This window comes from Dicentrarchus labrax, unplaced genomic scaffold, assembly GCF_905237075.1.
Source record: "Dicentrarchus labrax unplaced genomic scaffold, dlabrax2021, whole genome shotgun sequence".
NCBI lineage: Eukaryota > Metazoa > Chordata > Actinopteri > Moronidae > Dicentrarchus > Dicentrarchus labrax.
The window spans coordinates 22075759-22100852 of NW_026136711.1; the positions used below are offsets into that span (position 1 = coordinate 22075759).

At 38.8% G+C, this 25094-nt stretch overlaps 1 protein-coding gene across 1 annotated transcript in view; it reads left to right on the plus strand.

The window, feature by feature from the left end:
* The window catches only part of LOC127371412 (guanine nucleotide-binding protein G(i) subunit alpha-2), a 41693-nt gene extending 18263 nt beyond the window's left edge, over positions 1-23430 (plus strand). Inside the window, exons 2-9 of the mRNA XM_051414202.1 lie at positions 7615-7657; positions 10239-10380; positions 15031-15191; positions 18256-18384; positions 20345-20474; positions 20910-21063; positions 21217-21409; positions 22239-23430. Coding sequence (XP_051270162.1) covers positions 7615-7657; positions 10239-10380; positions 15031-15191; positions 18256-18384; positions 20345-20474; positions 20910-21063; positions 21217-21407 — 950 coding nt within the window. The 3' untranslated portion in view covers positions 21408-21409; positions 22239-23430. The remainder of the gene's footprint in view (positions 1-7614; positions 7658-10238; positions 10381-15030; positions 15192-18255; positions 18385-20344; positions 20475-20909; positions 21064-21216; positions 21410-22238) is intronic.
* Positions 23431-25094: the final 1664 nt, after the last annotated feature.

Genomic DNA, 25094 nt, shown 5'->3' on the forward strand with positions numbered 1-25094 from the left:
TTGCAATTTGTAGAATTATGCAGTATATAGTAGGCATCCAGGTCACAAAAATGTGTTGATACTGCTTGTGAGCACACCCATAACACAGGATTAAACACGGTTAACATGCAGTGGCTGTACCGTCAGATTGCAGTAAGCATCCTACTCTGCAGAGCAAAGGAGTGAAGCTCCACTGCTCCCTGTGAGGCTGATGACCTACTTTTCCACTCCAGGCGATAACATACTGTACTGTATCCAGCCATGTAAAATTCCTCCATCACTTTCCACTTTGCATTTGAAAGGGGTTTTGGCGAGGGGGGTGATGTGGGGGAGCCCGCTGCCTGGCTGGCTAAAACACCTGTGCTGAACCTGCATGTAGTGACACAGTAAGCTAATCTAGGTCTTTGTTCCCCCTGGCAGCCTGAAGTTGTTGAGTAGCTGCATGAAATATTTCAAAGACTGCCGCTATCTGCAGGTCAATAAAAAGGAGGATATAGAAAGGCCTGATTTCAGGCTGGTTGAAAAAAAAGAGGAGGTTGTTAATAACAGCCTGCACACAGAGGGCAATGTACTAGAACCAAGTGCTCTCTCTTCCAGAGACGAACACAAACATGACCAGATGCTGTGCCTGATCAATGTAGCCTTCCTACTTCTCTAACAGTTTTGTTTTCTGATGTATAATGAGCATTACATCCTCACAAGGTTGGGAGAATTTCTATAGACTTGTAGTTTTGTCAGGTTGATTTCATGACTCCAAATGAATATGTTTGCAACATTCATTCTCATTTTAGCTGTGTTTTGGTCACCATTATTCAGGGAAATATCTGTCTCTTTAGCTGCTAAATGCTCCACTCTTCACCAACTTTGTTTAGCTTCCATTTTGCGCTTAGTGTACAGTGGATTTTTTGAGCTTATTTGCTCAAAACAAGTGCCTGCTGCTGTCTGAACCAACACTAAGTGGTGCAAATGAACCAAAACAGTTAAGTTGTGGCCTGTAAAACCAAATCAGTGAGATAAAAGATGGTACAATGCTCTGTAGAGCTGAGGACTTATCGTTGGTGAAGATCATCTTTGCACGTAATGAATGAGAATAATCACGGTTTTCAGAAAATGTACATACTACAGGTAGGCTTCCAATGACCAGTTAATTAAAATTACTTACTGATAAATAAACATATGAATAAGTAATTTCAATACTGGATTCAGGATAAAAAAATGCTATTGAACAACATCACAATTCAGTAGAAAGAATATATTTTTCCTGCTACAGCAAGTATATCAGATACCGTAAGTCTAAATTACCTTCATTATGTGTCAGGAAGAAAATTGTCCGTACAAATGTATTTACTCATAAAATAACGCCACGTCTTGTCAGTAAGCTCCCTCGGTACACTGCAACAAGGCTTTAAATAGCAACGGCATCATTGTTGTGTATTCTGCTCATTGTCATTAACACCCAGAGGAGGTTAACCTTTAAATGGCTGTAAAGGCTAGTTGGATGTGAGCAGTCGTGACACCAACGGGTGGGGGCAGCTGGGCCAGGATGAGAGAAAAGAAGGAATCGTGTCACAGCCAGGCCAGTGAGTCATTCTCCCATGGCAGGCACTTAAACAATAGATGGCCTATGACGTTGGCATATGCTGAGATGTGTTGCATGTCTCCACAGAAGAAATGCAATGGCAGTGGGCTGTGTGACACAAAGATGTGAAACACATTTTTACATGATTATACTGTCGGCCTCTTATGGATGCTGTGATATTGTCTTGAAATAGCGAGAGTGGATTTGTGATGTAGCCTGTTTCTGACAGAAAATATAGTGGGTGTTTCACTTCAAATATCCTCTGCTGAGTTAAAAGTTAAATTATGTATCTTACTGACTTTGGTGATCCCCTGCCTATGTTTTTTTTGGATGGTGTGCCATGGAATTTAGTCCAGACATGGTCCCCTCAGGATGAATTTGAATCACTGACCCTTTAACTGTGGCACCATTGGGGGCGTCGGATAGCTCACCTGGTACAGCTGTACCAATGTACCAATGCTGAGTCCTTGCTGCAGTGGCCATGGGTTCATCCCTCTAAGGCTGTCACTTGATTAAAGGCAATAAACAAAATCACAAAAACATATTTTTAAAAACCTGTAGCCCCATCATCGTCTCAATATTTGAATTAATCCAATGGCCAAATCTACAAAACTAACAACATTCCCATCATCCTCCCCTTGTTTTAAGTGCTTAGACGCAAATTATTTTCTTTACATTATTATCATCATCGTGACCATGTTTACCTGTTGAGGTTAGCAAAGCACCACTGTGCCTACAGCCTCACAGAGATAGCACGGCTGTAGACTAAATCTGTAGTTACTACCAAACTGCCAACAGCAATTGGAGGCAATTTGTCTTCACACTGCTGCTTATCCAGCACCCTCACTTCTGGTGTGGAATGGATCTTGGCTGTGTGTGTGTGTGTGTGTGTGTGTGTGTGTGTGTGTGTGTGTGTGTGTGTGTGTGTGTGTGTGTGTGTGTGTGTGTGTGTGTGTGTGTGTGTGTGTGTGTGTGTGTGTGTGTTGCATTCTTGTGCATTTGTGTGATACTGCTGCTGACTGTCAGAACAAGCCATCAATCAAAACATCCCAATGATACCATAAATGCACAAGATAAATAAACATGCCAAATTAACAAAGATATTCTTTGAAATAGTACATGAGAGCTTGTCATAATTGTAGAATAATTTCTTCCTTGTTTAAAGTGCATGAGCTGAGTGGTAACTACTTTATATTAGGAAGCACTCACTCCACAATTTCCCATTCATAACCAATCTTTGTGTTTTCTTACAGCAGGACCAAACTGGTGTGGGGTCAAAGAATTAAATTAGTAATTGCTAATAGACAAAATGAAGTTAGAATATGTTTCCTCATTTCTTTGTCATTAAACTTAAGAGGGAGAAGTAACGTAATTAATAGAGGTGACACACTCCTTTAGGTTTTAGTGCCATAATTAGAGACGGTTCTTGGGAAGTACAATAGTAGGCTTTATTAAAAACTATATTAAACGGGTCATTTAGTGGCAAGCTTTGTAAGAGTAGATGAGATAGATATATAGATAGATAGATACTTTATTTATCACGAGGGAAATTCAAGTAACCAGTAGCATACTAAACATACATACATTAAACACACATTAAACCTATACTAAAATCTAAATACTAAAGATTTAAATAAAATTAACTGTAGTCTGCCTGGGAGTTTTAGACCTCTCTTAAACAGTCTGCTGTCCTGTGACTTGCTCATATTTGCACTTGCTTATAGTAAACCAAACTCCAGAAAGCAAGAACAAAACAAGTGATTGCCTGCTGCTCTTCACTGAATTCTTTGCAGCTTGCACTTGACTGTTACTCATTCCAACACATACACTCTAAATATTAAGCCTCCATTACCAAGCATGTTTTTCATTTTGCTCGTAGTTGCTGAACTTGCAACTGACCTCTGTATGTATCCGCAAACTGGCAGATAACCTGTTATGAATATTCATGAATTTACCAGGCACTGTTGTTAGTCCTCATCCCACTACTTTTTCTCTTAACCAGTGCCCTCCATGCCCAATCCTCTCACACTCTGTTTCTCTGCATCGTCATCCTCCCCCTCCATCTCATGCTCATTTGTCACTATGTTGTCCACCTTTACTGCCAATGCCTTCTATCTCCTTTAACAGCCTTTTAATAACAGTGCGTTTTCCATATTGTCATCCATCTCATTCAATTTTAAATTGTGATGAACGACTCCTAGGTCCTTTTCAGTTTGTGCTAGATGCTGGTTTGTCTCTTGCTCAGTATCTCCACACCTTATAGAGTTAAGGTGGTACTGTCAGCTTTTCCAAAGGGAATGTGTGCCCTGTGAGCTACACAGAGCAGTTTTTACCTCCTCCCTGTTGTACGCAGCTATTCTTAGCAATGTGACTTATATTGGCCCCAAGCTCATAATTAAAGCATATGGATCAAATACAGACCGTGAGAAGTCAGGTGTCACTGATGCTTTTTGACAGTTTTTCTATTTCTTTTCCCCCAATTTGGACAGGCCATGTCCGCCGTTGTTGCTGTTAACTCTCCCTGCTTGTCTGAAGAGGATATAGACAATAATTTATCTCTTCTAAAAGACAAGTCATGCCGCCACTTCTTTTACTAGGGGAAGATAATGTGTGGAAATGAATGCTCTATCCCACAGATCCAACACTCCTTGTGGGTGTCCTAACAGTGTTTAGAAGTCGCTAGCACAGCAACAAAGACTTGATCCCTCACTGGGTTCCCACTCACAAACGCTGCCAAATGGAATGAGGCGTCAAGTTAAGTCAGAAGTGTCGCTGCAGGGGATTAAGTTGGTGTTTTTATGCTTCAGTACGTTTTTTGCAGAACAGTTAAGTTACAGCTGGTCAAGACAGTGTGACTCCAAACAGTCAAACTCACAATGCATTACTGTTATTAATTTGATGAATGATGGTATAATAGAGTAGGACTGGAACTAACAATTATTTAAATTTTTCTGATTAATCATTTGATTTACAAATATATAAACCAGCGAAAAAAAAAAAATAATTATCACTTTTTTTCTTGATTAATAACTTAAATGATTTCTTCCTTATCAGAATTGTGACTAGGAATTTCCTTATTCACCAACCAATTGTTTCAGAATTAACAGAGAAACCACCACCCCGATTTACTGCCCTTGTTTATGGTGGGCTGGTTGACAGGTAATTGACCTTGTCTGCTCTGAGATTATGTGTAGATGTTTGTGTGTTTGCCAAGATCAGGATATCTCATCAGTCCATGAATGGAGACTTTGTGTCATCAGCAGTGGGTAACTGAGACTGGCCAAGTTGTCATCGATGTGATTGGAGAGTACTGAAAGCGTTCAGGGAGATGGTTCTGTTTTCTTAAAGCCTGGCCACTTGTGATCCTCATGCTATGAATCATGTTATCTTTATTGTGTGTTCTGGCACTTAACTCAAAACCAATTCAAAGACAACTATGAATAGTTGGGGTTGAATAAGCATTGTCTTCTTGTTGCCAGAAAGTGATTCTGGGTCTGTTGTAATGACACTAAAAAGAAAGAGCTTGTCCCCTCTGCCAGCACAGCACACAGAGGAGTCTTTGTAAAACTACTCAGTCCTCATTTCTGCTCCAACTCTGTCAAAGCAAAGGGCTTCATGTACGGTGGATACATCTGTTCAGTTAGAATATTCTGAAGATTTATCTGTAATTGCAGAGGTAAATGTTTTAGAAGTGCTGTTTGTTGATCTCTGCTGGGTAGTGGGTGTTCATTGATATACTCATGTAAATATTTGAGCTCCACGTGAGACAGTTGTTGGAATCAATTATGCAGCTAGTCATTTTATTGGCACATAAAACTGTGTTAATATCCTGCCCAGTGGTAATTGATTAATCCTGTGCAGTAGCTCTTTGTCCCCTGATGATTAGCAGTGTTTGACTGTCAGCGATGTCTGTACCTGAATTAATAATCATAGTAGTTTGATTTATCCCATCAGGATAAATTAACGTCCTGCATGTCAGGAATAATAATTTTAAAAAGTTACACCGTTTACCGAGAGACTATTGCTCTTTCGGAGCAACATGAAACACATCTCCTCAGTGTGTTCAGAAGACTACATATAGGTGCATCCTTTTCTCATTATCATTCAGCTAGTTATTTACAGTAGTGTGTTGTCCTGTACTATGTACTTTGTGTTTAGTGCTATCAAGCAGATGTTAGCATGGCAACATAATGAACTAAGACGGTGATCATGGTGAACATTATTGGATACATCGGTCTCAGGTACAGTATCTTGGAGCTGCTAGTTATAAAATGTCCCACTCAGTACATATCTTGGTCACAACCCTTAACAAAAATGTTCATATGTTTTTATATTTTCTTTTTTTATATAACACAAAGACAGAGAGATAATTCATACTATTTATTTTGATCACTATACACAATCAGTTCCTCCCTGAAGATGAGTAAAAACAGTAATGTTTATATAGCACTGTTTACTCCCCTCTGGCTGCTGCGATAAGCTGACCTGATACTGTAAAAAAAACAAAAGTCAACTCCAAAGTTTTTCCCTGAAGCAACACAACAACACTGCCTGTTTCTCCTAAAACCCCTTGAACATGAAGAATGAGGGTGCATGTGCTCTTCTTTTTCACTGCTGCTAACAAGTGTTCACCTCCCTATGGGGAACCTGAAATATTAATGGATGAGTTTTATTCTGGAGTCAGGAAGGTGACCTTCATGCATGTCTGTGTCCACAGAGGGACTGATATTCCACTTTCCACCATCCACCTTCTATTCTTTAACAGGACATTTTTATACAAGTGCTTATAAATCTGACACTGTATTTATATATTTTTTTCATATCTATGCCTCTAAAATGAAACTTAATATTCCAGGTAGAAATAGATGAGACCTAATAAGGCCTGCGCTAAAACATTGTGTTTCTTGAGATAGGAAGGTGAATGAATAGAAGAAGCAGCCTAGTTACATAATTTCATCTTGATTGGCTTTAAGTAAGATTTAAAAAAAAAGGGTAAAATGAACCTGAACATTTTGCCAAAAATAAAAAATAGTCATATATTATTAAATCTTGTTTTTTGTGTGCTGGGTTGTCATATACTTTTTGATATATTGAGACACAAATCACCTGGAGATCCACCCAGCTACCTCTGTGCCTTCGAGCCTGTCTAGCAGCAAATCATGAGTGACAGCTCATATGACAGCGAACGCAGCTACAGACATTGCATTTACACCCCTTCCTTTGCTCTGTGTTTCTCTCTCAAAAAAGTGCTCGATGTGTGTGAATAAGATGAGTGTTGACAGCATGAGGGGGAGCACTGCTGGTCCCACTTGCTCCGTCAGCCTCGGGCTGGGCTAATGTTTGTTGGCAGGGTTGGGTCAGGTGGCAAGAAGGGACAGTGGATGGTGGCATGGTCCTGACAGGTCAAGGGAAGTGCCAAAGAGTCTGGCTTATTCATGTCAACAAGATAACAATGGTTCTGAAGCACAGCTTGCTGTAATTCAAAACTTTGAAAGAAAACTAAAAAGTTTTTGTGCTGACTTGAGTTTTGTATGTATGGTGACTTCTTTACTATGGCACATATACACCGATCAGCCATAACATTATGACCACCTGGGCACCCTGGTGGTCATGCTTGGAAGGGGAGGGTCACGCATGGAGTGTTCAGTTGGGTCCAAGCTGCCATCTTACCGCTAGATGTAACTAAATCCTACAATGTACTTTTTCATCATGTACTCAGCATGTGTTGGGAAAAGTACCATGAAGCATTAAATTATAAAAAGCCATGAAACCATATCTCTTCCCTGCACCCTTCTTCGTTCCGAGTGAATAATAAACATAACAATGAACAATGAAGAGGGGGATTCTTCTTCTGCTTTACATCATGTCCTCAGAAATGGAAACATAAATAAATCAGACAACCCAGAGGACAAAATGCAATGTTAGAGGCAGGTCATCACTGGGTCGCTCTTGTTTTCAAAGCAGAAACAGTCGTAGCCAAAGTTCAACTTTATTCCACTCACAAAGACAACAGCTTTAAGTTCCTTTGTAACTCTAATCTTCTAATGTTCCAACAGGTGCTGGGGAGTCTGGGAAGAGCACCATTGTAAAGCAGATGAAGTAAGTTACAAAAGCAATCTTTATCTTACTTTATTTTTAATGTTTGGTCTTTTCTGTTTAACCCAAAGATGTGTTTTCCACCCCAAAATAAGTGCTTCCATTGTAGAACTAGTGTGTTGGGTGAGACATTATATTCCATAAACTAGCCAAACTTGACAAAATCTGTCCAGAGGATTACATAATACAAAAGATTAATCATAATATGGTCTCTTGATGAAATACTAATAATACTTGTTTCACAAAACAAGCCACAGGGAGAAAAATAATGAATCAGTCAACTTGTGTTTCTGTTATTCTGTTTTCCATATCTCATTGATCTCATTAAGTGCATATAGCTCAGACACTCAGGCATTGACCATGATGCATATTAAATCAGAAGTTATAGCTCAATGGTTTGTAATAGAATAAATTTGACTTCCTTCTGTGTGGTTTCTAGGGGAGAGTGTGGTTTGTTTTTGTCTTTTACTGCTCGTAGCACAAGAGGAATGAGCAGTAAAAGAAGATATTGTAATACCTCTGCACCAATCAGGATACACACGGACACACTAATATGCACAGGACCCTAAATGGCTTAATTATTCACATTCCTCTGGGCTAGCCAGGAATTGAATACATTTTTTATGAGCTTGGAGCAGGAACAGTCTGTCGCTTTTTGAAGCCAGGTTATTAGCACGTACAGGCATACAGATAAATCAGCCTTCAAGAAAGAAACACTCATATTATGTAACATTACACATCGATGCATCCTGTGTAAACATGTCATCACAGCAGACAGCGTCAGGAAATATAACCGGTTTCATAAAGCAACTTTAAAATCAGGCAACTATTTTGTTTGCCAAATTGTTACTGTTAATTTTCATTTGCATCAACACACTGTATAAAGCATTAACACATTTTACTTAATGTGGAGTCATCTCAGTTTGCTCTCTTTGCACTTCCCTATGCAGACAGATGAAGTCTGAATGGTTGCACCTCATGATAGGATGTGAACTTGTGTATGCACAGACACTTAGTTCCCTCACTCCCAGGTTCAAAGGAATAATGTTGCAAGAGGTAGACTCAGGATACTGCATCAACTAAATGCTGCAGAGTGGAGGCGCTTTCAGTGTGTGTTAACCTCACTGCACACATCATGATACACAGCGTGCTGACATGATCATTGTGATGCAGTGTACAGTACATGCTTCTTGGTAGACAAGGAAGCAATTGTGAAGAGACAAAAGAAACTGCATTTCTGCTTCAAAATGTTTTTCCTTCTGACCCCTGTTTATATAATTCTTAATTTAGAATGATATGATATTTTATGTTCAGCTTAATGATTAATGTATTGAGGAATGTTTCTTAAATATACTCAGTGCTAATCAGTCATAACTTTACCATTTTCATCTGCATCATTTTTCTTTTCATTGTACCAAAAGGCAGACTGTCAAAACTAGAGAATAGCTGGTGAACATCACTACTCTTTGAAGTGATTCCAAGCCAGTGTAAACATATCATGACGTCACCCATTGATTTGTGGACTGCCGTTTTTAAACCTCGATTGTGGCATTATGGCCATTATCATGTTTGTTTTTTGCAGCAAGCAGCGGCGACATACTGCGATTCCGGCTGCGCTCCTTGGCTTGGTTTCAACTCATGTGTAGCAAGAATGACTGCTTGCCTGGCCACACACATTCTCATATTACAGATAAACAGTAAACTAAGATATGTTTCTGAAAAGATTTGGGGCGAGAAATAGGCAATGCAGTGACAGAATCTTGATTCATATTTCATCAGCACTGCCTTGTTGGACAGTTTGACCTGAGTTTCATGCATTGCGCTGGATGGACTGAGAATGACTTGTCAATAACAAGGTAGTCTCGCCCTATTTTATTCTAAATGGGGTCTTAATTTACTAAATGAACAGCATGCTATGAAGACTTGAAACTAGTGATTGAGACCATAAACTCATTAGAAAACTGTTAACTGAGGTAAAAAATCAAGTGAGAAGTAGGGTAATTTTTCCATAAGACTCATGACTAAATACTATATGACTTCTTTTTTGTAGCCCTGCTTGCCATTACATAGAATGCAGGTTTAAGATGATTCTATGTAGGCTTCACTACACAGACCTGGAAGCTCTGTCCACTAATTAATGAGTGATTCCCACATAAAGGGTTTATAATGTAACTGATGGGAGAGAAAAAAAATCCACAATCCTTGTGGAGTCCTGTGCAAATATATCTATCTTTTTAGTACAAAATTCCCTCTGCATTTCTGCAGAACATGTTTCTGTGGTGGGATAGCTTGTGGAATTTTGTTGTAAAAAAGACTATAAATTTTGAAGGTGACCACCTGATTTATCTAACTCAATTAACTTTAAATACACCTTTGAATGCATTTTTCATAGAACATAGACTGCAGATTTTGTCCTCCATTATTTAGAGTGGAATCGCTTCAGGAATGGATCAGTATGAACAAGCGGGATGATTACAGCAAGCAAAAATTTCACACATGACTAGTGCTTGAGGACTGACATGACAAAACTGTACCTACCCTTCAATGTACACTTAAATAAATTGCATATTTCCGCCATTCTCAGGATCATCCATGAAGACGGCTACTCAGAAGATGAGTGTAAGCAGTACCGTGCCGTGGTTTATAGTAATACCATCCAGTCTATTATGGCCATTGTTAAAGCCATGGCCAGTCTCAAGATAGACTACAGCAACCCTTCCAGAGTGGTAAGACACACAAGCACACAAACACTCAAAAACATATTTGTTATAGCATTTATTGTCACATATGTCTATACATATCATTACATAAATATTTGTTATTTTCATCGTCCACAAAAAGCATAAGCATGTGTTGACCAGAAGCAGGAAACACTCATCTCATGCTCAAGACCAGTAACTTGCTTTATCAGACAAAACTGTAATGAACAGAATCAGCTTTACTACAGGATACAAGCAGGTGTTATCACGTACATACCTGAAAATGTCAAAACTATTGCAAATATACTGAGATAATTGTTAAAAATCTGTGGTTTTAATAAAGTGAGAGCAGAAAGCCGACCAGCCTAAAAGCCATCATCATTGTGTGAGAATGGAGAATTCATTTGGCTTCACTAACTGTGGACAAATCATGATCTCCCTTAGGCCATAACAAAACAAAGCCTCTTTTATCAACACCACCTTGCAGTTGTATATCCGGTGTAGTCCTCAAGACTTAGTATACTTGCCTGCAACTCAAATCACAAGAGTTGGCCTTGGTTTCTACAACCCACTTTGTCCCTTTCACTTTTTGTTCTATCTCACAATAATTGGGAGGAAAAAGTCAATTGCATGCACTGCCCATTATCTCTGAAACAAAAATTTTACTCCCTCACTTATCTGTATTCCAGTATAACCCAGTAAACAAAGATTACTTCAAGGCTGTGATGGATGATTCCAGGAAAACAAGCTTGTTTCTCAAATCATGCCTTTTCTCTGCAGTTCCTGTTCAGCCAAAAACATTGCTAAACTGTGCCAGTGTTTAACCAAATGTGCGATTGTGTGATTTCCAACCTCCACTGGTTCACAGCAGCCCTTTTTCAGCTGTAAAATAGCTGCTGGTACTAGAAACTAGAACACTCTTTTCTGATCCATCTTTCTAACCTGCAGGGAAACGGTCCTTGACGACACTCCATCTTTGATCTGCTCTCTCCTCAAAGTTGTAATAGACAGAGAAGAAGCTGCAAGTGTGCCTAGTACCAGCAGCTGCTGCAGCAGCAGACAGGCCACTGAGGGCTGTTTCTGAAATTGGATTTATTCAGAAGTGCTGCAGTACACATTTTAACTGCACATTTAGTAGCCTGGTGCTTTCTGCTGCCTCAGCAATGACACAAATGAATGCCTTGTTTTGAAAGCTACCACCTGTAAAAGGAAGACTATACGGGTGACACATTGTTATGTGAGTGCTTTTTGTGTTTGTGTTTCCTTTTTGTCTTAACTGACATTACGTCCCCAACATCAATTGATCATTCGCTAAACCCCTCTCTCGAACAGCAATTGTCCAATCATTAGTATAGCAAGACTAACTAGGCACAGCAGGCCTGTCGAGCTTTGAATTTCTTCACATGTTGAAGCACTGGAACTAGGACACTGGGAAGTGTGATGCTCTCCATTAAAAGAATGTGTAGGGTGGTGTCTTTTTTTCTGCCTTTCCAAATTTACAAGAGTAGAAGCGTAAAGAATGGATAAACATGCTCTGACATAAGATGCAATCATCACTTGGAGCCAGAGTCTGTGCAGTAGGGATCAGGGTTGGCGCCTCAGAATCAAAGTCCCGCCCATACGCCCGGCAGATTCAAGGGCTAAGCTGTCAATCATGACGTGAAACCCCCGTTAATTGCTTCAAATTAAACAAGAGTTATCAGAAAAATTTATATTTTCACGTAAAATTACAAGAACTATCTAAAATGCCAGAAACCATCTTTGGGATTAAAAGTATTTTAAGTATACTTTGATTTTTTTTAGTTCGGCCCATGTCCCGTCTGTTAACATGGAGGCACTAGGCTTTATGACCTATAATGCCTAGTCAGCCACCAGGGGGCGATCGAGAGGTCTTGGCCTCACTTTCGAAGAGCTCTCATGTTTTCCATCTTTATTTCATGGTTAGTGCTCATCCTGAAAGCCTTTTCTCTTGTAACACGAAAAGTGGAAACATATAGTTTGAAAATACGATATAAGTATATAAGCCAACCAGCCAAAGAGGTTTATGTTAGAATGAAATAACAGTTTGGACTTTTTTTGTCCTCATCTTTTAGCATTATATTATGTATATAGCATCATCAAGTGCACATTGAAGACCCTTTTCTTTTACAACATTTTTGTTTTAAAAGGACTCAGCTGGAGAAACGAAAATGTCAGCCACAGGGTTTTCAGCCAACTCGTGGGACTAACGTTAGTTTAATTATTTAGCAACAGCTGATCAAATCTGCCAGCAATAGTTGTCATTTCAGCTGACAAAATCAACAAGAGAAAGGCCTCCTGTGTGTTTCAAAAATGACTAAGAATTTCGTCCCTCGTTATCAAATGTAAACTGCTTTTCCTTATGGGAACCGAAAGCTTAAGAGGCATTACTGGGCTTTTCAGCTTTCTTCCATATATGATGTAGATTGAATATGTTTGGGATTTTGGACCGTTGGTCTGTGAACTGTGATTATTGTTAACATTTTATAGATTAAATGCTCGAATTAATCAAAACAATTTGATTAATTTGTAATGAAAATAATTATAAAGTGCAGCCGTAATTAAACACATTCACAGAACTTCATCAGCGCATTCATTAAACTCTCACACAGAAACACAGAGACACACCGTGCACACACAGACACACCATCATCAACAGCAAGGCACAGCTACAGGCAGAGATCCAGTCTGCGTCACCCTGTGAACACTTATCAGCCAATGAACAAGCTGTCAGTGAGGTCTAACAGTGGCTGAGCTCATTTCTGAAAAGGAGTGTGTGTGATTTTACAGGCAAGCCAGCATATGTGTGCTGTAACTGAAGCTGTAATAGAAGGCTTGAGGACTATGCTGTGGTCATTAGAGCGGGATGGATAGACTTTTTTCCCCCCTCTGACAGATCTGTCAAATGGCTGCATGTACGTGACGATACTCTCACAGACTCCCACACTAGCAATTAGTGTGCTAGCCTGCCCATACTTGCACACAGTAGCACTGTAGAAATGCACACACACACACACACACACACACACACACACACACACACACACATATTGTGCATGTGTACAGGCATGCATGCTGACAAAAACATACATGAAACCAAAACATCCACACTCACACATTATCCAAGCTATTGGCTGTTGTAAGTATAAGTATAGAATTATGTTGAGGGAACAGGAAGAGGAAGAGTTCAAATAAACATATCACATTCCTAGAGAGTCACTGTTGTATGCATGATCCAACAAGAAAGGCATCTCTTTCATTGGTGGTGTATAAACTCACTAATCATAGCCACTGCAACAAAATGCCACTAGAATAAACCAAATTATCAAGCACAAATAAGACTATTGTCTATTTCAAATATTGGAGTGCAGACACAAAAACTCTGAAAGCTGTTATCTTCCTGAGAGTAAAGAGTAGTGAGTGCTGATTGATGCTCACCAAGAACAATGTAACAAATTAACATCAATTGGCTGAAGAAAATCAATTAAAAATATAAAAGCCTGACTAGGAGCGCAGATGTTTGCTGCCTGGCAGGAAAGCAGGTTGAGACAGAACTGCATTTCTCATCAAATGTGACCATCACACATAGTAAGATAGTGTGTCCGGCCAAATGTGTCAAAATCATTCCTTTATTTTAATGATGACTACATACATATTCAGAAACCTTGTAGACAGAGACAGAGCCCCTCCTGCAGCACTGCTATGCTGACACATGCAAATGCACAAGGAAGACCAGAGATAAATGATTGCTTTTTGTATTTTATCATGTGGTGACTAAAGCTCAGAGAATATAATTAAAATCATGCTAAGAAGAAGACAGAGAGTCGAGAGAAACACACAAGGTGGCACAGAGCAGGAAATCAAGCCTGCATGTGGTTCACCTTGAGTCACACCAACATATCTCACATATCTTACATGTGCTCAGTCCACATTGGCTGGCATCACTTTATCATTCGTTTCAGTGATATTGTCATCACTTTACATTGCTAGCATCATAAGCTTTACTTTCTCAGCACTAGTTCAGAGACAGGCCTTCCATGACTACGTTTATTTAGCATTGTGTATCAAAATACTAGTGGCTGAGAATATTCCGCATGGGGGTGTATGTAACAGATTTGCTCAACTGTAGCTCACACACAGTCACTTATTTAATTTAGACTGTTTAATATTTCCATAGATTTTATTAAGTTTTCATCTTAATAGTTCCCATGTCTCCATAAGAGTTGAAGAGCAGTTAGCTACCATAACTTTATATATACAAATAATTTTATTGTGCCCTTAAAAGATATGTTCACATTTGCTCTCAACTGTACTTGAGAAGCTATTGGTAGCTGTAATTGTTCCTCTTGTCCATGTTGGCTGCAAAAAGAAGTAGAACTTTTAATATAAGAGTTAAAGGACAAACTCCACTGTCCTTGTTTACTTCACAAATGTATTTTAAAGTACAGACGAAGCTAATATGAGCCTTAAGCAGTGTGTTTAGACTAAATAAAATAGGTATATCTTCCAAAGTTAGACAGCAAGTCCCATCCTTTCATGATGCATTATTATTGTTTTACTCCATACACAAATCTATACAGTGATTACAGATTATGTATGTTTTTTATCTTGTGTCAAGGATAACTAAGTATTGTCCTGTGTCCTTATCGCCTCCTGCAGGACGATGCCCAGCAGCTCTTTGCCCTGTCTGCAGCTGCTGAAGAACAGGGCATCTTTCCTGATGACCTTGCCAATGTGATCAGGCGATTGTGGGGCGACAGCGGCATACAGAGTTGCTTTACGCGGTCGCGAGAGTACCAGCTCAATGACTCTGCTGCATAGTGAGTGTGAATTTGTATGTGTATTTTATGCTGTGATCCCACTTAGGAATCAAATATATTTTTTTCTCCAAAAATGATTCTACTTCAACAAAGTTGGAAATATTTTCCAGCGTGTTGGTGTGCTTAAATCTATGATTTTTAATATTCTACTCACTTTTGTCCAATTCAGGTTGCCATTTATAGGATTTACATATCCTCTTCTACTTGTACATCAATCAATATGCAGTCTGCTGCTGCATACACTGGATTCTATGTTCCACCACTATAAATGTAAATGTAACGAAGCAGGAAGCCTTACAGCTGTTCGTCAGGTGTCCTCTTTTCCTCATCTTGCAAGTGCCTGCACTGTAGTATTATTTTGATACGATTATAAAACAGCTCAAGAAAGTGACAGTGTTGATTGTATTTGGTTGATAGTTGCCATCAGATAGTACATGTTCTTCTCCCAGTGTTGTGATGGATCTAATGGTGCAGTCCTTTCAGCTTCTCTTATATGCACTGCAGTGAAAAACCTTTCTTTAACTTCTCAAGGGAGCTATAAGACTGGAAAGATAGTCCAATAACTTCCCTTTAGTGATTATTTCTCCCTCTCTGGGTTAGATTCTTTAATATTGTAACTTGATAAGCAGAGCACAGAATACTTGTCTTGGGGGAAGAAAAAAATGAGAGTCATCGTTTACTTCAAAGGAAATTATCCTCCAAGTAAACTATGAGAATTGATAGTTCTGATAATAAAAACCCCAAGTGACCCCTTTGATTTTGTGTTTTTTTTTTTAACAAGTTGATTACTTTTGTGGTAGTGCAATATAACAGTCAGAAATGTTGCTTTGTGAGCTGTGGTCATTATAACTCTTTCATCTCATTGGGAAATATTTTGTAATGGCTGCAATGACGTGAAAGAAAAATATTTGTTTAATCATTTATTCTGTTTTTATTCACTTAAATAAGTCTGCCAGGTTTTATTAGCTCATTAATTATTGTGGATGTTGTGATCTGTACAACTAAAATGCTGGATTTATATCTCTTTCTGCGTGTGAAGCATAGGTTGATTCGACCACTAAAGCTTCCAGCTTGAATGAAGCAATCCTTTATGCACTTTGGGCAGGATGTGTCAAACATGGTGAAGATGCTTCCTCACTCCCCTACACAAAGCATGAAGGCATAGAGGGAGAGAGGGAAAGCAAGACAAGAGTTGTGATTTGAGAACTAAAAGAGAGTGAAAAGAAAATAGATGCAGCCAGTTTGATAGATGGAGAGAAGGAAACAACATACCGTCTTTTTCTCTCTTCTGTGTGAAATGTACCTGTTCCTTTCAACCTTTTGCATATTTTAAATACTGCTTTTTAAAGTAACGGAGGCCCAATTATCTTACTTTTCAGAGAGAAATCATCAGATTGACTTCAGAGTATTTTTCACCTTGGAATTTTGTATTTAATCAAATCACAACAGGAAGAATAAAACATTTATTTTACAAACATCATAGATTCCCTAAAATGGAGCAAATCAGTAAAGAATAGTGCATGTTGCCATAGAAATCCTCCCACTAGGGATTATATGTACAGTAGTACTAGTAGGTCTAGTGGTAATCCCTTAGTGGTTTGCAATAGACATTTCAGTGAGCCATTTCATTTGGAGAATTATATGTGAGTACAGAGTATGTGCACTGTTGATATTTGGCCTCCACGCTCTGACCTCATATCACTCCCCACAAGCATACACCAAACTGCATTAGATAGAGAGCCTTACACCAGGTATCTGTTGCAGAAGACGTAATATCTAGTGAACTGAGGGGCATAAATTGAAATAACGCAAAACCGCCAGATATGCAACAGCAGGCCAAGACATCAGCTATGCAGCACAGAAATTTGGTTTAGATCAAACAGACAAATCATTTTTAAAGTGTTACGTAGATATGAGGTTGAGATGCAGCAGATAAGTACATATATGTTTATATAAGCTACAAGTTGGCAAGGAGTGCAGATGAGTGAACAGTGTGAACAGTGTCAGCAATGTGAATATACTGTATTATAATGTGATGAATAAATAGCAATGTGGATGTGTGGATGACTACCTACAGTATCTTGTGTGTGTGACACAAGCCACGATGAGTTCTAACTGAGCCCATACTACTGCAGGGAAATAATAATGGGTATGGGCTGCATGCAAGACAACAATCATGTTTACATCCCCAGAGCTAATATACAATATTACCTTCTACCAGAGACCCGAGTCTGCAATGAGCCACCATGAAACCCCTACGCCAACAGTAACAACCATGGGGGAAATATGTAAAACCAATTCAGCGCATACACTCATACTCAAACATGAGTACACCGCTATGTAAAGTCAACAACTATGACAAGAAAACTTTGCTGTAAGATTTACCATAAAAAAATAACCCACAGTTCATCCAGCAGTGACACCAACCAAGACACTGCCAGTGAGCAAATTATGTACTCAGTGTAGCTTGATGATGTGAAGTTGTGATCTATAGCATCATGTTGCATGTTGATCAGTATTTTTATAGTAGCAATGTATCAAATGACAGTATGAAAGTAGTTGCTCGTAGTGATGAACCTAAAGAGAATTATCACCTGAATCTGCAGTTCCCCCTCAGCTTTCTAGATCACCGTGTCAACAAGGTGCTGACATGTTATTTGATTAACAGCTTAATTAAACTTGATTTATCCCAACTGCTGTTTGGAGCCACAGTTCTGGGAGGATACAAAGTGATGAGTCTAACCTGCATAATGCATTTGGTAATAATTAACTATTACAAGGGCTTAGCATAATCCCTTAAAAGGCATTTAAAGAGTCTAATGAAATTATATCAAGTAAAGTTGAATGGTCTGTTATTGAACGCAGCAAAATGACTCACTCCACAGAAAATTTCTACAGTTCAAAGCAGTTCAGTAAATCGCAGACTGTTTTGTCTGATGTTCTATATGTCCATATGTTGTGTGTGTGTGTGTGTGTGTGTGTGTGTGTGTGTGCGCCTGTATGTATCTCACTCGCAGGTTGCAAATCTTGTTGAAATCTTGATCTCTATCTCTCTCTCTCTTAGTTACCTGAATGACCTGGAGAGGATAGCTAAAGCAGATTACATCCCCTCCCAGCAGGATGTACTGCGAACTCGGGTCAAGACCACTGGCATAGTGGAGACTCACTTCACCTTCAAGGAACTGCACTTCAAGTGAGGCCATTTAGAAATAAATACATGTAAAAAAAAAAAAAAAAATAAAACACTGCAAACTCGTCTCCCTTTCTATGAAAACAAGTGGTTTAGCCATTTGCAACCAATGTGAGAGTCCAGAGATCTCTCACTCAGCAACTCACCCACAGTGAGAGGGTGTATTTGACATCTAGTAACCTGAGTGGTAATATGACCCCCTAGTGTTCACTCATCTCTGACGCTTGCTTGCAGTGTTATTTGATGATACATTAAAAACTGCCACTCTTACTAACCACACAAGAAGACATGAAACATGACCAATACTGAATAAAACAGAGCTGTCCTTGATACTATTTTGAGAGAACAGCAGGTCTTGGATATTAAAGTATCTGGGAAAAATGTGGGTATGTTGTCACAAGTGTTTTCACTGCACCAGACTCCACACCTGCTCTAAACAAATGGCTAGACTTAATTTTGGTCTCAACATTATTAGCAACGAGGGGCGACTGACCCTCCTGGCTTGAAATGTGCAATTCATCTTCTAAGAAGCCAAATTATACCTGCAATTAAAAGCTTAATTATCATGATTGCACTGAGAGCTGAGGAAATGAATTAAATCCTGCCCACTGTGCTCTTGCTCAATATAACAAGAGCTTCATATAGTGCTAACATTTGAGTGTGTCCTCCATGGTACAATATTGTACTGTAGGTCTTACATAAAATATGCTCTGACCCAGCCTGAGCACTCATGTGTGGGATAGTAATGGATGTATAGCTATATCTCTTAATGTGCGAGAGATACACTAAGTGTTTAAACATTTGATAACCCATTATACTGAAGCAGATCCAACTGATGTATAGTGTATAGGTCAATATATAAAATATATCCTATAAGAGTGTAAAGAGTAGGGTGCCCGGTTGGCTCGGTGGGTGGAGCTGGAGACCCATGTGCCAGGGCTGGGTCCTTGCTGCAGCGGCCCGGGGTTCGGGTCCGACCTGCAGCCCTTTGCTGCATGTCATCCCCTCTCTCTCTCTGCCCCCCTTTCCTGTCTCTCTCTAGCTGTCCTATCTAATAAAGGCAATAAAAGCCCCAAAAAATACTTTAAGAGTGCAAAGAGTAGATACGTGTGTCTGAAATTAGAATAAGAGGTATATTCTTCTGATTCTTATAGATCTCAGTTATTTTGTTTATTTTCTAATACACTACACGTTGTGAAGCAGCTGAACAGTTCTGGATAATGAAAAACAAAACAAAAGAAAAAACAGCAGCAGCCACATAGCTCTGATGTGATCTGTTTCCTGATAAACTCTCTGATATTTACCTTCTGTCACAGCCTCAATATTTGGCCTGAATAATACATGGAGGCAATCAATAAGAAAAAAGTCACATTTTTGTAATTCTGTCCTGTTTGCCATAATAAGTACGGAAAGGAAATACTTACAGATACAGAGAAATGTCATCTTTTGACAATGGCTTAATTTAGATTCATCAAAATGGTGCTTCTTGGGTGCCTGCTAACCTAAACTGGGTTTGCTGAAACCTCATATTCGCCCTCCGTATCATCAAAATATGGTTGCTGGGTGTGGTGAACTGTTAACGCTTCACATCTCTAACAGCTTCGATCACAGTGCTTGGCGTCCCCATTAGCCAGTGCTTTGCTCTGAACTTAGAGGCCTGCCCGCCTCTCTTAGCCCGCATTGACCCTGCAGTCTTTTATCAGATATCTGACAGACACCTCTACACCCCCTCGCCTTTTTGTTCTCAAACCAGCCTCATGAAAGCTTAATGTACATCCAGGGATGGAATATCACACTAACTTTCTCCTTCCTTCCTTCCTTCTTCACCATCATTCTTCCTGAAATGTCCTCTTCTATGCCCTGTTTTACCTCATCAGCTTCACCTTACTGTCTTTCATTGTGACCTTCTTCCCCCACTAGCACACACTCACAGTGTATCTCCTTTGCTTCGTCCCCTTCACAGAATGTTTGATGTTGGAGGACAACGCTCAGAGAGAAAGAAGTGGATCCACTGTTTTGAAGGAGTCACAGCCATTATTTTTTGTGTTGCACTGAGTGCTTATGATCTGGTGCTGGCTGAGGATGAGGAGATGGTGAGGACAAATCTACTTTCTGCATGTGTGTCTTCATCTACACGGATGATATCATTTTACGAGCTTCATAAATCTGCTTTTTGGTTCATTTTCAGGGATAGTTAAGATTAAAAGGTAACCCTTCCTTTATTATAGCTTAATAATAGCAAGCTTTAACGATCCATTTGCAGTTGAAGCAGTAGAGTGAAATTATGTGGTGAAAGTTAATTTTTCAAGTGACTTGAACCATTTGACCTCAATTTCTTGAAATGCTGATGACTTTAAAGAAACTTCTCAGAAGAGACTTGGCCAGAAGATGCTCTGAAGAACCTCCTCTGGACTGGTTATTCCTTACATGTAAAATATTAAACAACATCTTCCCCTGGTGGCAGCTCTGATGTGTTGTTGTGCTTTCAGTGGAGGCCATTAGCCATGACCAATTTTGCTTCTCTTCAGAACCGAATGCATGAGAGCATGAAGCTGTTTGACTCCATCTGCAACAACAAGTGGTTCACTGAGACCTCCATCATCCTCTTCCTCAACAAGAAGGATCTCTTTGAGGAGAAGATCACTCGCAGCCCCCTCACCATCTGCTACCCAGAATACACAGGTACACAGTGGAATATCAGGGGTCGCACTACACCTGAGAGCAGCATTTTAAGAGTTAAACATCCGTACAATCACAGACAGGTTGCTAGCAAATCACAAGATAAGAAAACCTAATCTGTCATCTTAATGACAAATCACTTCCTCATATTCCCAGGAGCCAACAAGTTTGATGAGGCAGCCAGTTACATTCAGACCAAGTTTGAAGACCTGAACAAGAAAAAGGACACAAAGGAGATCTACACCCACTTCACCTGTGCCACTGACACCAAGAATGTGCAGTTTGTCTTTGACGCAGTCACAGATGTCATTATTAAGAACAACCTGAAAGACTGTGGTCTTTTCTAAAGGTAGGATATGTGAATGATGGAAATGTCATCAAACAGCTTTAGGTAATTTAGTGGACCTAGAGCTGATATGATTCGTCAAGTTATCAATTAAGTGGCAATAATTTGATAATTGGTTGTTTAAGTCATTTTTTAAGCAAAAATGCCTAAAACCTTCTGGCTTTAGCTTCTCAAATGCCATTATCTATCTATTTTCTGACCAACAAATATTTGATTCATGAAGAAAATTGCCACAGGTCCCTAAATAAAAACTGGTTATTAAACAGTACAAATTTAATAATAGACTTGCCTCTAACTGAATATTTTAAGTCATATTGTGCATGTACCTGTATTATACCATCTACTCACACAAAGCCTTGGAGTAGCTCAGATTTCCTCTAAAAGAGGTAAAAGTAGCTTAAGTGGAGTTTTTCAGTGATATAATTTTTGTACATATGAAGGCAAATGTGTGGAGTAACTGTGGAGAGACTATGTTGGTGTAGAGGCTGTTGAGATTTTTATACGTCATTACTTTGAGCACCACAGATATGTATTTCATTCAAGTCATTCAGTCATTCTTCATTCAAGAATGGAGTTAGACATCTCAAAACCTCAGCAAGTGAAACCAGAACATTAGCATGGCTAGGCACTACTTGGAATAAATGTGTTTTGTGTGTGGCACTTTTTACTTTGTGTGATTCACTGTAATTGCTGAGGAACAGACTAAACAGGATACATTAGTAAACACATTCAAGTCCTTGTTTTTTAAAATAGTAAAATAGCAGCTTCTCTCTCTACATTTTTTATTATATTTGTCTAAAGTTGCTTTTTTGTTGTCTTTCTGTTCATGCAGGACAATGCCCGACGCGCACAGACTGCATGAGAGACTGCAACTGCCATGTAATGATTATTGATTTTCATAATGAAAACCCTAACAGACTTGATTCCTAGAGGGGAAACCTTAAAGAACTTCAACAATCAATGATTTGCAACCATCACATTCTCTGTCAATTGTGTTATTATGTTTTTTATATATATTTCTTACTGCTCTTGATCAGGGGTTCTCATACTATTCATACTGAACGCCTGTAAATAGATCTTTGACCAAGGACCCCCTTACTGGACACCAATTGCTAACATTCAAGGGCACTTACCTGAGAATTGTTGTTTTTAAATTACATTTGTAACATAAATTATATTATCTGACTGGCTTAAGTGGAAAATAATTGTTGGAAGAGTAAAGCCAATAATAATAACCTATTATCTCATTGTGTCACATGGAAAAGTTAAGTATTTTTCATCCTTAGTAGGCATTCAAGGACCAGTTTGAGAACCACTTGTTAAAACATTAGTTAATAAAAGAAAATTTCATTTGTATTCAGATCTCTTTCTCTCTCTTTTGAGTTTTTTAGGTTTTCATTTTACTTTCCGTTTTTGCCTTGAAGCTTAATAAGAGAATACAATACAAAAAACAACTTTTTATAAAATCACATTAATTTATGTTCCCTAATGTTGGCATTTTATGAACCTTTTGACTGCACAGAGCTTATTTTTAGAAGAAAACAAACAAGCATGGAGAATGAAAATGGATGAAGGGAAAATGTTTTTTGTATAATGTTTACACAGAATCAATATACACCGTTGTATAGTGCATTGTTCTGCATGACTGTCCATAGATTAGCTTGTATCCCACACAAACTGAATAACATTCCTTAAGTAACTGAAAACAGAAATGGTTATGTGTCACTTTTAAGATATCTGCAAGATTTTAAGTGGTTATCTCTGTTCCTAACATGGATTGTTCTGTACTGTTTGTTTCATTCCAAGTCTTTTTACATATGTTTGTGCCTTGATATACGTTTACACTTGTTCTTTAGTGACATGCTATCTCCATAGTGTGAATTAGGGCTATTTCTACTCCACTTCAGTTCACATAACCTATGGTTTAAGATGCACCATAACACAGAGACAGACAGATGATAGTTGTTCATTAATATCAAGGTAAAAGTCACTTGTTAAATGTAAATAAAGGTTTGGTCACATGATCATTTATTCTACAGTGTGATGTGTCAAAAGGAAATCTGCCATTTATTCTGTTCTTCCATGTTTGGACCAACATTCTACTAAAGATAAACCAAAAAAAGCATATTCGTAAAAGGTGAGATTGCGAACCAGAGCACAGTTGCACTGGCATTGCACTAGAAAATGGAGCATGTGAAAATAGTGATTTAATTCATGGCGACTCTCAGAAAAACCTATTTTTCTTTAAGGTAGGTGACATGAATCTATTTTGGTACCTTGGATATTGCTGGAAAGTAATTTTGAGTACTGAAGTACTCTAAGTATTTCTGAAGTACTTACTTGAGTATTTGCTTTATAGTATATAGTATAGTATATTATATTTTGGTATTTTTGGGGCTTTTTATTGCCTTTAATTGATAGTGACAGCTGAAGATAGACAGGAAAAGGGGGGCAGAGAGTGAGAGGGGATGACACGCAGCCAAGGGCCACTGCAGCAAGGGCTTAGCCTTGGTACATGGGGCCCCAGCTCTACCAGGTGAGCTATCCAGGTGCTCCACCCCACTGTATTTCAGAGGAGAATACTGTATTTTTACTGTACAATATGTATTTGAAAGATATAGTTGCTAGTTAAATCTGGTTTCTATTCAGACCTCACATAAACACATTGTTGTATAATACATTGCAGACATTTTTAACGATTAAACCAGTAGTTCATAACCTTTTTGGCTTGCGCCCCCTAACCAGAACTCTATATTTGGGGCTCCGTGTTATGCTGCAGATTTATTTACATAACTGTTTAAGGCCCCAAAAATGAACAGAGGTTTGTGTAGCATAACTTTTTTTATCCTTTCATACTCCATTAATCATCTCCTGACCCTTATGATGATTTGGAAGGCCCAAACCCTATGTTGGTCACATCTGGACTAACAGTACTTCTTTTTAAAGTAGTGAAAACTAGCTCTACCACTTTGCTTTCTGCTTGTGGATTATATTAATGATCTAATACTGTCATAATAATCAGTCATTTTGATCCTTCAAGTCTTGGCTGATATTACTTCAGTGAAGGATCAGAGCACCTCTCTCCCACCACTGGCTGAATTACAATACAAAGTGTTATAAACATCTAAAGGGGTGAGGTGACTGAGGAGGTGCAGTCATGAATGGTTTGCTCATCTGCAAATGAAATGAGAACTTGAGCCCTGTTTGCATTTGTAAACACCAATTAAGTAAAGAATGGTGAATGCTCCGTTTGCTATGCTCAGACTTTAATAAATGGCGTGAAAAGGTTTTTTTTTATGCAGAGACAATGGAGAATGGTAATATGGGAGGTGCTGTTTACAAAGATCCACAAGGTGGCGACATGTAGATTTCAGTAAATCAGCACATGTATGCAGAGGCTTTTCAGTCACAGCAGCTGCCCAAGACAACTTTTACAGAAGTTGTTTATAGTGTTAGTTTATACTCTTGCATTAATACACACAGCCTCGTGAAACTACAATTATTGATCTTAAAAATAAAGTAATAATATACTGAATTAAGTAATCAGTGTGAGTGATATTTAGTAGTATCCGGATACAATGTTTAATAGAAAACGTTTCAAAAGTCCCTGTGTTCATTTAATCAAATTAATTGTTAAATAAAAATGGTCTAATTATCCACCTCCAGATGCAGAGTCCCGACAGTGTAG